The sequence below is a fragment of the Mobula hypostoma genome, chromosome 20, assembly GCF_963921235.1.
Source record: "Mobula hypostoma chromosome 20, sMobHyp1.1, whole genome shotgun sequence".
Lineage (NCBI taxonomy): Eukaryota > Metazoa > Chordata > Chondrichthyes > Myliobatiformes > Myliobatidae > Mobula > Mobula hypostoma.
In genome coordinates, this window is record NC_086116.1 from 46,353,780 (window position 1) to 46,370,612 (window position 16,833).

At 42.3% G+C, this 16,833-nt stretch overlaps 1 protein-coding gene across 8 annotated transcripts in view; it reads right to left on the minus strand.

Annotated features, from left to right (window-relative positions):
* Nucleotides 1-1,796: 1,796 nt before the first annotated feature.
* LOC134359482 (protocadherin Fat 4-like) overlaps nucleotides 1,797-16,833 on the minus strand; it is a 164,068-nt gene continuing 149,031 nt past the window's right edge. For 6 of the 8 annotated variants that reach the window (XM_063072796.1, XM_063072800.1, XM_063072799.1 and 3 more), the window contains 5 exons: nucleotides 15,290-15,431; nucleotides 12,920-13,173; nucleotides 12,156-12,286; nucleotides 5,589-5,647; nucleotides 5,111-5,346 (listed from right to left, as the gene is read on the minus strand). In XM_063072796.1, coding sequence (XP_062928866.1) covers nucleotides 5,605-5,647; nucleotides 12,156-12,286; nucleotides 12,920-13,173; nucleotides 15,290-15,431 — 570 coding nt within the window. In that variant the 3' untranslated portion in view covers nucleotides 5,111-5,346; nucleotides 5,589-5,604. Of the gene's footprint in view, nucleotides 2,130-5,110; nucleotides 5,347-5,588; nucleotides 5,648-12,155; nucleotides 12,287-12,919; nucleotides 13,174-15,289; nucleotides 15,432-16,833 lie in introns of those variants that run through there. The other 2 variants (XM_063072794.1, XM_063072795.1) reach the window with 2 other exon arrangements.

Below are 16,833 nucleotides of genomic sequence, written 5' to 3' on the forward strand. Positions count from 1 at the left end.
TGCTTCTCTTCGTGTTCTAACTGCCGTACCCGGAACTCGTGCTCGAGTCTCAGTTTTTCAAGCTGTACCTGTACCGCGTCTCCAGCAGGTTTTTCAATAGACACCACCCCCAGCTCACCTTGGGGAAACACACCTTTAGATACATAGTGCTCTACAATAGCTCTGTGTATCTCCTCTCTCCTCATTGTCGACTTCACCTTAGCAAGATTCAACCGTTTGGCCACAGCTACCAATTCCGATTTCCTGGCATCCTCTAATGCCTCCAAGGTTGGCGCCTTTATAAATTCCTCAGCCTCCATTTCTGCTGTTTGTCTTTTCTTTCTTTCGGGAATTTTAACCCAATCAATTTACTCCGTCCCAAATTTAGCGTTCAAAATCCCGGACGAGCCCCCACTTATGTTACGTACCCCATAACTGGGTTGCCAAACCAGCAGAAATGGATCACTCAGTTGGAGTCTGGATTACTAGAACTAAGAAAGTTTTATTAGAGAAACAAGCAACACAGTAATTGAAAGGATAATAAATGCAACAGTTCAGCAATGATAACCACACATGTGCACAGAATTAAGATAACAGCATCAATCAAGCTCTATCGTTGTCTAGGGGTAAATGACCAAATTTCAAAGTGACTCAAAGTTCAGTCCAGTTTAGTAGTTCAGTTCGCAGTAATTGTTGCCATGGCGATGGACAACGTGGGGGGAGAGAGAGAGAGAACAGGAACAACTGATCATTCAGACACAGCTTCACTCACAGACCGGCGATTTTGGGCAGGTCCTTGGTGATGTCACCTGAGGTCACCAACTGTGACCCCTCCTCCAGATGTGGTCGATCCTCTGCAGTGAACCCGGCACCCAGGCAAGGGCGGACACACACCGGGTTCCCGCTGATCGTACCTTTCCACCCTGGCCGTTGTCTGGTACTTCCCACCGACTCGTGAGAAGCGTACCGCTTCCAGGGTCTCGTTACCTCGGGTGGCGTGTGTGTCGCCTTAGCGAACCGGTCCCTTTTTATCCCCCTGCTGGGGTATCGCCTGTCCATCACTTCAAACAGTTCAGGGTTCAAAGGGGGGAGCCGCTCCAGACAGCTCTCTCTCCCCCGTCCCTTCATTACACATCTCCAGACGCTGCTCCATTGTTCGTTATCTCTCCTTCCCCTGAGGGCAGGTGGCAGACCACTTGCTGATGTCACTGATGCTAACCTAGGCCAGCAGACATCTTAATTTTATGTGTATTCTCGTCACAGGCCAAATCAAAATTAGAGAAATCACAGAGCCTGCTCTGTGAGTCAATCCTTATCAAGATGTACTTGTAAGATTAAATACGATAAATGAAATTAACTTGAGTCAGTATGATAAATTGGCAAAATTATAACCTAAATTAGAAACTTGATGCAAAAGAAACACACACAAAACTTTGTGTGAGAGAGACCAAGAGAGAATCTGCAGATGTTGGAAATCCAAGCAACACACACAAAATTTTCTCTTGTTTTTGATGCAAAAGAAATAAAATTGTATCCAAGTGTCCAAAATGTTATATGAATAGGACAGAAATATTAAAAATGCAGTTTTTATTCTTAAATTTTTATTTTTTCAGGTTGCAAGTACATTTGACAGGTCCAGCATTCTGTGCCCACGCCTGTAGTGAACTGCTGCAGTTTTTTCGGTGAATGTAATCCTATAATTCTTCTTGGTAGGGGATTGGGGGATTTAAATCCAGTGTCGATGTAAGATACAAGATATTTCTACAACAGCAAAGTATGTGACTTGGAGAGGAGCTAGAGGTGGGTTTTTTCCCCATTGCACCTGCAGGTCATGTCCATTTTTGGTAGATGTTGAGGGATTTGGAAATGTTATGGTTGCCTGAGTGAGTACTGCAGTATATTTTGTAGTTGCCTCAAGTTGCAGCCACACCTTTTTTAGACAGAATGAATGCTGTGCTGCTGCTTTGTTGAACTTCTTGAGAGTTGTTCAAATCACTCTCATCCAGCCAAGAAGTCCGTATTCCAGCATACCACTAATTTTCCTCAGAGATGATGGAATGGGCTCAGAAGCCAGGACGTAAGGCAGTTGCTGCGAGTTACCCAGATTTTGACCTGTTCTTGTAACCACAATGTTTATGTGACTGGTCCAACTGATGACAAAGATGACAACCAGGATGTTAGTGTTGAGATATTCAGCCACAGTAATGCCTACAACAATATTAAGGCCTGATGGTCAGACTCCTGTGTAAAAGGTGCCCTGCATTATTCAGGCTACTTGCTGCTTTTCAATCCATACTAACATTGGCTAGGTTTTATTGCACACTGGTATGCAGGAGTTTTAGACTGAATTCAGCCTCATGCAATCATCAGCAAGCATACTGTTTCTGACCTTATTTAGGAAGGAATGTCCTAAAAGAAGCACCTGAAGGTGGTTGTATTACCTGCATTACCCACAGGAATTCCTGCAGTGCTGTCTTGGAAACTGTGATAATTGATTTTCAACAACCACCATCACCATCTTTTGCACGAGATTTGACGTTGGGAGTGTAAAACACTTGATAGCCATTAATTTCAATTTTGCGGGACTTCTTTGTGTCATACTTGGTCAAATGTTGTGGTATCATGGACAATCACTCTTGCCTCATATCTGGAGTTTAGTTCTTTGACCCATGTTTGCACTGAGTCTGTGATGAATTCTGCGGCTAAGTGGTCACAGGGAAATTCAAATTAGGTATCAGTAGGGGTTTTATTGGTGAGTATGTGTCAATTGGCCAGTAATTATTAACCTTCCCTAATTACCCTGGATTAGATGATGATGAGTTACCATACCAGATGGCTTGAGTTGTCAGAGAGATTAGACCGGCAGGAACTTTTTTCCCTGGAATGTAGAAGGCTGAGGGATAACCTTAAAGGGGATGTATTGCCCTAGTTAAGATTTCTACTGATAATGCTTTAGGGTATTTCACTTAGTAGCTTTCTGTAAAAGCAGTGTATTCTGCTGGTAGGTTGTTTTGGTTTCGGCTAAGATAAGGGGTTATGATGTTCGACTTAGACATGTTGTGTCAGCCAGTCAGGATGGTGGAATTGGCAGGAGGTTCTAGAGAGAGCTGGGCAGAGAGAGATTTGTGATGGACACTGGTGGGGTTTGCGGTCTTTTTGGCAAGCGATGCAGGGAAGATCGGGAGAGATGGATATATGATTTGATCCGACGGGAAGACGTGATTGCAAGGAGTGCATTGGGAAATGAAGGAGTTCAAGACGGGAATTGGTGATTGGTGGTGAGAATTCGGCATTGTGAGTAACGGTCTTACCCAGCTTTCGGACAGTAGGAGTTCCAATGTCATGTGCACATTTAGACTGGTTTAACTGTAATGGGCCCTTTTATTTTACTTTTTTTTCTTTCTTTTCTTTCTCTTTATAACTGTTTGATAAAGTTGAAATTAGTAAATACACTTTCTTTATAATTGTGTATAGGCAGCATTTAAACAGCATTCACTCACATTGGGGTTCCTTGAATTGGAAAATCTCAACTTTCCTGTTTGGTTGAACCCCAAATCATAACGACCATAGATGTATATTGTTTATGAAAGTGGCCTTTTCACCGCTGAGTCTTGTGGCTGTTAGCAGAACTGCATAGGAGCCCAGTGAGGGGGCTACAGGGGTCTATAAAAACTTGAGGATCATGAATAAGGAGAATGGTCGCAGTTTTTTTCACAGGGTATGTGAGCCTAAAATAAAGGGGACAATTAAAGTGAGAAGGAAGAGATTGAAAAAGGACACGAAAAGTAAGCTTCCCAAACTCAGAAGATAGTTGATATATGGAGCAAGCTGTCAAATAGTAAAGGCAGGTATAATTATAGCATTCACAAGACACTTAGACAGGTACATAGACTCGAAGGGTTCAAAGGATGGAGACCAAATGCAGGCAAATGGAACTAGCTGAGAAAGAAACGTTGCTTGGCATGGACTGCCTGTTTCCACGCTGTATAATCTGTGACTCCTTATCCGAATGCATTAGTGTCCTTCAGATGAAGGTACTTACATATCATGGTTGGGGAAGGAATTCCAGGATTTAGATCTTGCAGTGATAAAGGAGTATATTTCCAAAATCAGCATGGTTTGGGCCTTGGAACAGAACCTGTAGGTGGTGGTGCTCTCAAGCACCTACTCTCTTTGACCTTTTCGGTGATCGTGGTTGTAGGTTTATGAGGTGCTGTAAGAGTGGTCTTGAAGAAGGTACAATGAATTGTGCAGATAGTACGCACTGCAGTGCACCAGTAGTTTGCACCAGTGATGGAGGAAATTAACATTTAGAGCTTGTTTGATTGGGTACCGGATGGTGTTGAAATTATAGCATGATGTTGGAACTGTACTCTTCAGGCAGTTCACTCCTGACATATACCTTGTAGATGGTGGAAAAACTTTGAGGTGTCAGGGGCATATCACTTATTGCACAATCCCCAGCTTCTGACCTGCCCTTGCAGAGAATCTAATTATGTGGTTTGTCCAGTGGATGACATTGATTTGCTGATTAAAAATAACTCTGATTGAATGTAATTGACTGGATTGGATTTAGCCTGCTTTATCCATATGGGATATACCTGGGCAAATTTCCACCTTGTAAGATCAGTGTCAATGTTGTAAATACACTAGAACATCTTGGCTAGTGGTGTGGCTTGTCTGGGAACCCACGTCAAAGTTGTGTGGTCCCAAAACTTCATAGGATTTGCTGCATTCAGATATTTCTTAACTAAATATGAGGAGAATCGTATTTGGCTTATCTCTGGTTTCCATGGCAATATGGGCCTTAGAAGGAAGCCAAGCAACAACATGCACTCTGACCACTTTTGCCTCAACATTAGCACCCAGCTTTTACACTCTGCCACTGTTCTTGTGCATGCTCTTGGAGCTGCCTCCTCTCAGTAAGTCTGTCACCATTCATCAAAAAATATGGCAGAACCCACCATCTATAAGTTCCAAGTAAGCAAACAAGTAAGTGGCACTGGAGGATGAAGAAAGCAACAAAAAAAAACTCAATTGATACTGACATACTAAATTTCTTTCAGTAGAAAACAGAATAAATTCCCACCAAAAACAAGTAACACCACTAAAATACAGGATTAATATTTAATGCAGAAATCAGCATAGATAAAGATTTGTTCACTGCACTGTATGGCAAAATCATGTAAAATTTCCAAACAGAGTTAATTTTCTGCTACATATGACACAAGAAGAAAACAAAATCTATTGCACGGAAATTATAAAATGGATCTCCTTGTTTAATGAAGCTGTATCTATGGAACTACCTCTGGTTGTGGTGAAGGGATTCATGGCCTTAGTATAGATCTCAGCTTGTTTGGTGGAATCCTGAAATACATAATGTCACCATGTAACCATCCACAGCAATCTTATTGGCTAGAGGAAATGACTTCGGGAATACATTAATGTTTTGAGCAGCTTTCACCATCTGATATTTTATTTTAGGGCAAAATAAAATCTAAAATTTTCCAGACTCTGCCAAATTTAAAAAAGTTGTTAAAAAGCATAGGAGGAACACTGATCGAATAAACAGAGGCATAGAATATGAAAGGAAGGAAGTTATGATATACCTTCACAGGTTCCTGGTTAGACCTCAGCTGGAATGTTATATCCAATCAGTGTTGCTGGCCTGCAGATAATAAGTAAAGTAAGTTCCTAAGGAGGGCAGGTTAATGGAATGTGGAGCAGTCATAAGATGTTGATGAAATAACTGCAGACATTGAACATAGCTGAAGTGTTTTTGAGTTTTATCACTTAAAATCCAGATGTTGAATGTTGCTCACATTTTGTTACAGCTTTAAACCCTACCTAATTACATATTGTTCAAATACACGTAGTCGTATATTAGAATCATTCTCAAAGGTCTAAACATTTCCATTCTGAACCAATTGTTCAGAGGATCAAAGCAGAAAGAGGCTACGGTGATAAAACAGACCATATATTAAAGGTAGGAAGCCTTTTAACACACGACTTTACTCAAAAGTGAAGATCCCGGTGCTGAATTTGAAAGAATTTTGACAGATTCCAGGGTAGTAGGTAATCAGGAGCAGAAGAAAATGTTTCACCTTTGCATTTTGAGAACTAAAACCCCCATTTTCAAAGTTATTTTGACTAGGGTGACTCAACACCATAACAATTAAGAATGATAGCTAACTAACCAACCACTGACATAGTGGCCCCAGTAGTGAACAAGAGCAGAATTTCCTTTCTGTAACCATTCCCTCATTCACTGCCTGGACAAAAAGGTCATGGCTGCTTGCAATGATCACCTTGAACTTTAGATAGGCAGACACTGAGTGTACCATTTACAAAAGGCACAGCAGCAACTTGTCAACACCTCACTTTCTGAACTCAGACCCTCAGCCACCTGGAAACAGAACTAAATGTGGAAGATTTTCTCACCGTGCTGGAAATTTAGCTCTGGAGTTCTAGAATGACCAAGGTTGGGAATTAAATATTCCAACATATTTAACTGTAGGAAGATCTGGGCAAAGTGGAAAATGAGATGGGATAGCACTGAAAATACAGAGTGGGGTGAAAATGTTGTGAACTTAATTTAGAAAACCATATAAAAAAAAGAGGAAACAAAATCAGAAAATAATTTGTGGAGAAGGTACAAGAGAGATTCACCAGGATTTTACCCAAGATGGAGCATCTCATAATGGGGAGACACTGAGAAATTTGGGCTCATTTTCCTTAGAGCAAAGGAAACTAGGGGTGACTGGATTAACATATACAACATTACTAAGGACATAGACAGGGTAGATAATGGGAGACCTTTCCCCATGGTAAAGATGCCTAAAACTAGTCTGCATAGATTTAAATTTAGAGCTAAGAGGTTTATAGTGGATTTGAGGAAGAATCTTTGCACCCAGAAGGTGTGAAAAATCTGGAACACACTGTCTGAGGTTGGTGGGGAAGGAAGGTAGTCAGAACATTTGCAGTAAGTTCTACAAACGTTTGTGAATGAGCAGCTGAATTGCCAAGGAATCAAAGGTTACAGAGCAGATACTGGTAAATGGGTTTAGAACAGATTGGAATTTGATGGTTGTCATGAATATATAAAGATAAAGAGCCTGTTTCTGTGCACTATAGATTTATAACTCTTCTCCATGGATTGTCACCTTGTCATGGTGGAGAAGCTTGTGTGGTCCTGTGATCCCGAGAGCGATGCCGTCTGGAACTATGCTCCTGGTAGGGTCACCCATGGTGGTAAGGTCGAGGGTGAGGTCCCTGACAAAGAACAATCCAACCAAGACCTCAACGGTGGAACAGGCGTACGAAGTTACTTCGAACTTAATGGCTGTGAAGGCAGATGAAGGCTGCAACAAATCCATCAGCTTCAATCGTCGTGGTTTCCATGCCATTGGAATCAGTTGGTTGATTTGTGAAGTATCGTGTGCTTCTTGGAGTGCAAGCACATCAAGTACACGTTAAACAAATACACGCACAGGCGTCTTCGCTCTGTGGGACACTTCTTCAGAACGAAGACCATCATCCTCGACCTCGAAGGGTAGCCACAACGACGACGAAATTTATAACTCCAAGACTATAACAATCCTGGAAACTCTCAGCAATCTTCCAACTCTGATGCTAATGTTTCTCTTTCCACTAACACTGTACATTTCCAGCATTTCTCACTTCTATTTCAAATTTCTAGCATCTGAATGTGCATACAGCAAGGGGAATACAACAGTCCCAGGGCATTTTAAAATAGAAAAACCTGTGGGAAAAACAAATCAGCAGCAGGAACTCGTGGAGTGTGTGCAAGATGCTTTGGTAGATCAATATTCTGGGGAAATTAGCTGCTTTAGAACTGGTATTGTGTGATGAGGAAAAGATAATTGGCTGTCTGTTACACAGGGGCAGTGATTGTAATCTGACAGAAGTTTACATAAAGATTAGGTGTAAAACTATGTAAACATGAAGCAGTTATGGTGGATAGAGAACCTGTGTTAAAAGCTATGGCAGACAACAAGCAGTGGTTAACATTTAAAAAATAATATTGAATTAATAAGTAACATAATTCTTTAAGGCAAAAAAAACAGTAGCAGTGGTTCAGTAGCTGCTATCTAGAAGCTTGGTTTTGATTAAAAGACAAAAAGAAAAGTTACTGAAGTAAATGGAACTTTTTGGGTTGTAAGATTGTAACCAGTAGCAAGCTGCCAAGATCAGTGCTGTGACGTCACTTCATAATGTACGTCCATGACCTGAATTAAGGACTCAATTGTAATATATCCAAGTTTGCTCATGAAGCAAGGTTACATGGGATTGTGGGCTGTGAAGAGGATGGAGAGAGACTTCAGATGTTTATAAAGTGCCGAAGTGAATGAGCTAGGACATGGCCGATGGAAGATGGAAACACCTAAAGTCATCCACTTAAGTTAAAAAAAAGTAAAAACTTGAATTATTTTTAAATGATAAAAGGATGGAAGTACTGTTGTTAATACTGACACAAGAGGTTCTGCTGATGCTGGAAATCCAAAGAAACATACACAAAATGCTGCAGGATCTCAGCAGGTCAGACAGAGCCCACGGAGCTGAACAGACAGTTGACATTGTGGATCGAGACCCTTCATTAGGACTGGAATGGAAGGGGGAGGGGGAAGATGCCAGAACAAGGAGCTGGGGAGTGCAGAAGGAGTATAAGTTAGAAGGTGATAGGTGAAACCAGGTGGATGTGGGGGGGGGGATGAAGTATAAAGCTAGGATTGATAGGTGGAAAAAAATCAAGGGCTGGAGAAGAAGGAATCCAATAGGAGAGGAGAGAGTAGACCATGGGAGAAAGGGAAGGAGGAGGAGCACCAGGGGGAGGTGATAGGTAGCTGAGAAGAAGCAGGTGGGAGGAGAAGATGGCAGCGCAACGCAGCACGTGCAGCTCTCCGGTGAAATGATATCGTTTCTGTTAAATAGGGGCCGTGGACAATTCTGATTTGATGGAGACAGATGTGAAAGCACAGAGGAACATCTGGAGAAATTTCTGAAATGCCTGGTTCGCCGCTGTTGTTACTGCGCGATCAAGAATCTCCGGAGGGTAGGCCTCAAAATCCCTGGCTTTGCCTGCTGCTGGCGATCAAGGCTGAGGTCGACCCGTTCGGCAGAGGTGGCGCTTGGTACTCGGTGTCGGAGGGCTGATCGGAGCTCGAAGTTTTCAGACGACTCAGAGTCGGACTGTGGTCGGGCATGGCAGGGAGAATTTTCTTCCTTCTCCCGTCTGCGTGAGATGTGGGACTTTCGAGAAACTATGAACTTTTTTACTGTGCCATGGACTGTTCTTCATCAAGTTATGGTATCGTTGCACTGTTGTAACTATATGTTATAATTATGTGGTTTTGTTAGTTTTTCAGTCTTGGTCTGTCCTGTGTTTCTGTGATATCACACCGAGGAATATTGTATCATTTCTTAATGTTTGCATTACTAAATGACAATAAAAGAGGACTACGTGTCCTCATAAGCATAGTCATCATAAGAAAGGGTAAGAGACCAGAGTGTAAAAATGAAAAAGAGCAAAAAGGAGGGGAAAAAATACCGGACATTGATATTCATGCCATCAGGTTAGAGGCTTCCTAGACTGAATTATAAGGTGCTGCTCCTCCAACCAGAGAGTGACTTCATTGTGGCAGAAGAGGAGGCCACAAGCCAACATTTTGGAGCAGGAATGGGGATAGGAATTAAAATAGCTGGCCACCGGGAAATCCTGCTTTTTGCAGGTGGAGCAAAGGGGCTGAACAAAACGGTCCTCCAATCTATGTCGTGTTTCACCAATGTAGACAATCCAGATCAGGAGCACCAATACAGTAGGCAACCTCAACTGGCTCGCAGGTGAAGTGTTGCCTCACCTGAAAGGACTGCTTGGGGCCTTTAATGGAGGTAAGGGAGGAGGCCAATGAGCAGGGGTAGCATTTAGCCACTTTGGCTGCTTGCAGGGGTAAGTCCCAGCAGAGATGGACAAAGGGAATCACAGAGAGAGTGATTCCTGTGGAAAGCAGAGTGTTGGGGGGACAGAGGTAAAGATGTGAAGGTGTGCTCGGTGGTAGGGTCCCGTTGGAGATGGTGGAAGTTACGGGGAATGTTAAGTTGGATGTGGAGGCTCATGGACAGTGTTCCCTCTAATTTGTAATGACCAGTGTGTACTGAATAATTTCTTCAATAAAAACAGTATAAATAAGCCAGTTATAACATCTGCAGTCAAATCATCGCAAACTCCGCATTGTCAATACTGTCTGCATCAGAAACTGGAAAAGGAAATGTGATTGTGTACAATCATGAAATATACTGAACATGCCAGTGAGGTAGAGAGTGATAACCTTTTGTGTGCAGTTTAAATTCATTTGTGCACTCATAGCAAAAGATGTGTGCTTGCACACACATGCACACCTTAGAGGGAACATCACTCATGGGCTGGAAGGTGAGGACAAGAGTAACTCTATCCTTGTTAATGTGGCAGGAAGAAGGGGCGAGCCTGGATGCTCAGGAAATGGAGGACAGCATTAATAGTGGAGGAAGGGAAATTCTGTTCTTTGGAAAAGGAGGACATCTCTGATGCCCTGGAAAGGAAAGACATCCTGGGAATAGGTGTAATGTAGACCAAGGAATTAAGAAAAAGGAACGACATTTTTACAGGAGCAGGGCGGGAAGAGATATAGTCAAGATAGCAATTGGAGTCGGTAGGTTTATAAAAGACATCAGTAGACAATTTGTCTCCATAGATGGAGACAGAGAGATCAAGAAAGGAGAAAGGTGTCAGAAATAGAAGGTGAAGTTAAGAGTAAGATGAAAGTTGGAGGCAAAGTTGGTGAAATTGACAAGCTCAGCATGGGTGCATGAAACAGCACCAATGCAATCATCAATGCAGCACAGAAAGAGTTGAGGAGCATCACCAGAGAAGGCTTGGAACGTGGACTGTTGCCTGTGGCCAACGAAAAGGTAGGCATAGAATTGGCCTATATGGATGCTCATGGTTACACCTTGAGTTTGGAGAAAGTCGGAGACGCTGAAAGAAAAGTTATTCACTGTGAAGCCCAGTTCTGTCAGATAGAGGAAGGTGGTGGTGGAGGGGAACTCATCTGATCTGTTGTTGAGAAAGAACTGGAGAAATTTAAAGCTCTCTTGAAGGCTGATAGAAGTGTTTTGGGGCTGGAAATCTATGGTGAAAATGAGATGTTTAGGGCCAGGAAATTAAAAGTTGTTGAGGAGATGAGAGCATGTTATGGATGTAGGTGGGAAGGAATTTAATCCATGGGGGTTAAACTGGAGTCAAGGTATGCTGGTACGAGTTCCTTTCCCCCCATCATCTTGTTCTGACATTTTTCCCTTCATGTCCAGTCTTGATGATGGGTCTCGGCCTGAAATGGTGACTGCTTGTTCATTTCTCTGTGTGCTGCCTGACCTGCTGAGTTCCTACAGCATTTTATGGGTGTTAAGAGTGACCTAGGTTCCTTATCCACACTGAATCCCCCAGGAAATCGAAGAAGCTCCAAATCATTCATTCAGCCCAAAAGTACATTCTTAAATGGGAAACTACAGGCTGCAGTTGTTAGCAGCTCAGAAGAAGAAGAAGTACTATGTTAATGTAAATTACCCTGTATGTACAGCAATAGTAAAAAAAGGGAAATTATATGTTTGCCTTTCTCTGTGGCAACAAATTCCACAGATTCAACACCCTCTAGGTGAAGAACTTCCTCCTCATCCCAGTTTTAAAGGAACATCCCTTTATTCTGCAGCAGTGCCCTCAGATCTTCCAGCAAGATGGTGTCAGTGACGAACTGCAACATCAGCAAAATGAGGAAGGCACAAAGGAGGCCTTTTGTTGTTTTTACTTCTCCAGCAAACTGCTTCTCTCACCAGAGATGCTGCCAACTTGCTGAGTATCTGTTTTTATTTCCTGTCTCTATTTCCTCTGTCAGCTACTGATTTCCTGTACATGCAGTATTTCTTGCTTTTAGTTAATTATTCTACAATCCCTTAAATCCTACTTTATCTTCTGGAAGCCAGATATATTCAGCAATTACTTTTCACTCACATTCCTCTGCAAAGTTTGATTGCATTATTCATACAACACAGTGCAAGTTTATGAATTTGTCAAGGCTGCAGGTATGATGCACTTGCAGAGAGGAATTCCGTGGTGTTGTACTGACCTTGTGGCACAAGCCCAGGCTATTCCAGAGATGACAAGCACCGTCAGGGCTGCAGCTAGAGTCATCACTGCCACAAACCAACTTTCAGGAGCCCAGTAGGAGGAGGTTATTGACAACACACTAGTGGTAAACTGGGGAAGAAAGTGAGAAATCTCCATCAGGCTGAGCAAAATCAGGGGGAAAAAATCCAACACTTTAAAAAGGTCATTAATTTCTTCCAACCATTCAAGTCGCAGTATGAAGAAAACTTAAAGCAGGGGAGATTTGAATTAGTGCTCAGGACCTGCAGCAACAGTTAATGAATCAATGAGTCAATGGGACTTACAATGGGAATCAGCATGGTGGGGAAAGTGGGGGGGGGGGTGGTTAACCACAGCAGGAGACTGTGTGGGGAGGGGGGCATAGTGACCATCTGCCAGTAAAGAGTCATTGTGAAACAGTGATAAAGTACAGAGTTATGGGTGCACTGTATGTGATTTGCATGCATCTCCCCGGTTAAAATGCAGTAGCTGTGCTATTATGTGTGCGTACTTAGAACTTCAATTCCCAGCGGGCAATGCAGGTGGTTTACCCGGAACCGGAAGCTTCGATGGCGACCTGGCCGCATGCTCTCAGTGTCGAACAACAGTTTAGTAATAAAACATTCTAGTGTTAAACCAAGTTTGTCTTTATTAAAAACAAACATAATGGTAACCATCCCCAAGATCCACCTCATGTTCACTGATCATTAGGTATATTTTGACAGGTGTTGGAGCAGGGATTACCTGTGTGGTGGTGGTGGTGGTGGTAGTAGTTGGTTGTGTGGTTGTCCATGGCACCACGTGTATCACCACGGTTGCCGTGGACGTGAGCTGCTGGTGTTTGTCCTTGCCAAGCTCATCTGTCACCTGGATCAGCAAGGTGTACTCCTTGGAGTGCTCAATACCTTGAAATGAATCAAACTGAAACCGCTGAGTGGAGGCCACCTGAGGAGGATTGTTGTCTGGTCTCTGAAGCTCGAAGAGGTCTTCTGCGTTTTCTACAGAACAATAAGATAATTCACTAACAGATTAGCAATTTCCTGGGTGGTTATATACACATATTTAACACACTTATCATCTTCATTGAAATCAATTGAATTAAGTGGTTTTATGGATTCTTGGCTGGATGGCAAGTTACCCCAATGGGTCAAGTTATAGGCAGGGTCTCTTTTTAAGAGCTGCATACCCCGTACTTGGGTCTGTCTTGCACAGTCATATTCTGCTGTATCTTCAATTCTGCTGATCTACAACCCTGCTCCTTCTCTGATTTCAAACTTTTTATCATTTTACCTCTCTGATATTACTCAGTTCTCCCCAGTGGTGTTGCAGTATCTTTTATTCCTTTTGAGAATTTGCTTTCAGCAGAAATGTATTAGAGATGGAGTTGATCCATCCTCCATTAAAACATCTTCTGCCTATTGTTTCTTGTTCAAGTCATTGATGTTGACATCTCTCAGCACGCATGCGCACACACGCACGTAATCATTCAAATGGGCTGCACTTGCTCAATGCCCCCTCCTCACTTCACCCCCTCACCCATCTTCCCCTTCCCGGCCACTCTCTGGCCCCAAACTTCCGGCCATACACCAGACCCCACTCCCCACTCAGCCTCGAGTCTGCCCATCCCTGTCACCATTCATACACCTGGAACAGTCGTCAGCCCCCTCCCGGCAGCACACCAGTGCTGTCTGCTAGCCATACATGTCGCCCCATGTTCACTCTGTCATGTTGAACCCAGCCATTTGCTAAAAGTGGATGATTAAGGTAAGTGTTATTAGCCATTGTTTTAGCTGCAGACTACTCCATTTGCTAATGATCCCAATTTTGTTTCTCACACAATTTAATCTTTGAGGAAGTTAACTGAAATTTAAATATTGTCAGTTGCTATGGACTTTTCCTACTACCTAAAATCCATCAGTCACAATTTTATGTAACTGAAGTCTAAAGATGCGTCACAAACACAAGAAAATCTGCAGATGCTGGAAATCCAAACAGCACACACAAAATACAAGAGGAACTCAGGGCAGGCCAGGCAACATTTGTGGAAAAGAGTAAACAGCTGATGTTACAGGCTGAGACGCTTCATCAGGAATGCTACTCATCATCTCTGGATGAGGGAATTGATGTCTTTGCGGCCAGGTTTGCGGATGACACAAGGATAGGTGCAGCGGAAGATAGTATTGAGGAAGCAGGGAGCTGCAAAAGGACTTGGACAGATTATAAGCATGGGCAAAGAAGTGACAGATGGAATATTGTGTAGGGAAGTGCACGGTAATGTACTCTGGTAGAAGGAATAACTGGGAAAAATTAGAAATTGAAGGTGCAATGGGACTTTGGAGTCATAAAGTAGGATTCCCTGAAGGATAACCTGCAGGTTGAGTTGGTAGTAAGGAAGGGAAATGCAATATTTGCATTCATTTCAAGAGGACTGGAATATAAACGCAAGGATGTAACACTGAGACTTCATAAGGCATTGGTCAGACCACCCTTGGAGTATGATGAGCAGCTCTTGCCCCTTATCTAAGTAAAGGTGCTGGCATTGGTGAGGGTTTATGAGAATGACCTGGGAAAGAAGGGGTTAATATATGAGGAGCATTTGATGGTACTTGCTGGAGTTTGGGAGAATAAGGGTGGATCTCATTGAAGACTATTGAATGTTGCAAGGCCTAGAGAGAGTAGACGTGGAAAGGATGTGGAAAATTCTAGGACCAGAAAACAGAGCCTCAGATCAGAAGGGCGTCCTTTTAGAACAGAGATGAGGAAGAATTTCTTCAGCCAGATGTGGTGAATCTCTGGAATTCACTGCCTGAGACGGCTGTGGAGATCAAGCCATTGGGTATCTTTAAAGTGGGGGCTGATAGGTTCTCGATGAGGAAAGGTGCTAAAGCTTACAGGGAGAAGGCAGGAAAATGGGGATGAGTGGGAAAATAAATCAGCTGTAATCAAATGGCAGAGCAGACTCAAAGGGCAAATGGCCAATTTCTGCTCCTATGTCTTATGCTCTTGTGGTCCTTCCCTGCCCCCTTCTCCAAGTAATCTATACATTTCGTTTTATTGATTACAAATACTAAAATAGGAAAAAATATTTTCCCAAGAACACCGTTTTATACTCACCCCCTACGATTGAATAGCTGAGTTCATTATCAGGAGAATCTCTATCAGAGCACTGCAACTGGACAAAGGGGATGGTGATGGTGGAGTAGATGGTGCTCTCGTAATACTCTGGGTTACATACTGGAGCCTCATCATTCACATTCTGAAATTTCAATGAATTAGTGTTAGCAACCATAGATGAAGTGTGTGTAGCTGATGAAAAACGAAACAGAATGAAGACAAAAGTAATCAAACTGGAGCTGGGTTTCTGACATTAGAGGATGTTTGATCTATTCTAATAGAAATATCTCCTTCAAGCAAAAAGTATTGGTACATTAAAGAATGCATCAGTGCTTTGGGTCCGAGTTAAAGACATTAATACATTTTTAAAGTTCCAATTTATTTCACATTGGATAATGAATTTTGAGTAAAAACAGAAACTTTGGAGAAACTTAGGAAGGTCGGGCAACATCTGTGGAGAGAGAGAAAGAGAGAAAGTTAACCATTCAGGTAAATGAACTTTCAGCAGAATTGAGCGACCGGTGTCAGTTCTGGAGAAGATTTATTAACCTGTAACATAAACTCTGTTTCTCACAGATTTGTTGAGTATTTCCAGCACTTTGTTTTTATTTCAGATCTCCAGTGTCTGTAATTTTGCTAATTTTCAAAGATGTCCAGTTTAATTCATGAACCTTCTTATGGTTTTGGAATCTGTAGTGCAAAGTAAATGTGATGAAGTACTTTGTGTTTCTACCTTAGTACTAGAGTTCATCCAAATAAGTTTGTAGGTATTATTAATACTTACATGAATATATTTAATAGCATAACTTAAAGTATGTGCTTAAGACTCATTCAAAAAGATTAGACTAATCAATCTGAAGTATTTCTATTGGTTGGTCTTGCATCTGCTTTTATAAAACCCTAGCTTTCCATTTCAAGCTTTAAAACATCTTTTATCCAATGTTTTGCTTCAGTTGTGTTCCAAATCTTGATGTAGTCTTATTTTGATATACTTATTGCGTTATTGTCCTTGGATTGGGGTCAGGCTGTCTTTGCATTGTATTAGATATCCTGAGAGCACTGAGAGCCAACCAGGTATTCTAGGGCTGTTGATATGGATAGGGAGGGGAGCTTTGTGTAATGATTGACAGAAACCTTGCAGCAGCGAATCGAGTTCAGAGGCCACAGCATGCCAAAAAGTTTCCAGACTCTCAGAAAAGACTAGATGAAACAAAATGTTGCTGGAAATTTGAAATAAAATCAGAAATTGTTTAATGGCAGAGTACTGATGGAGTGAGTAAGGCAGTGGAGACATAAGCCTAGATCAATGACTTGCATTTTAGACAGGGAGGGAGAGCAGCCAGATGTCTTGGTACATATTGGTGCCAGTGACATAAGACAGAAAATTAAAGAAGTCCTGAAAAGAGAACTTAGAGAGCTAAGTAGATTGTTGAGAAGCAGGACCTCCTGGGTAGTAATTTCTGGACTGTTGCCTGTGCCATGCGCTAGTGAGGGTAGAAACAGGATGATTTAGCAAATTAATGCATGGCTGAGAGGCTGGTGCA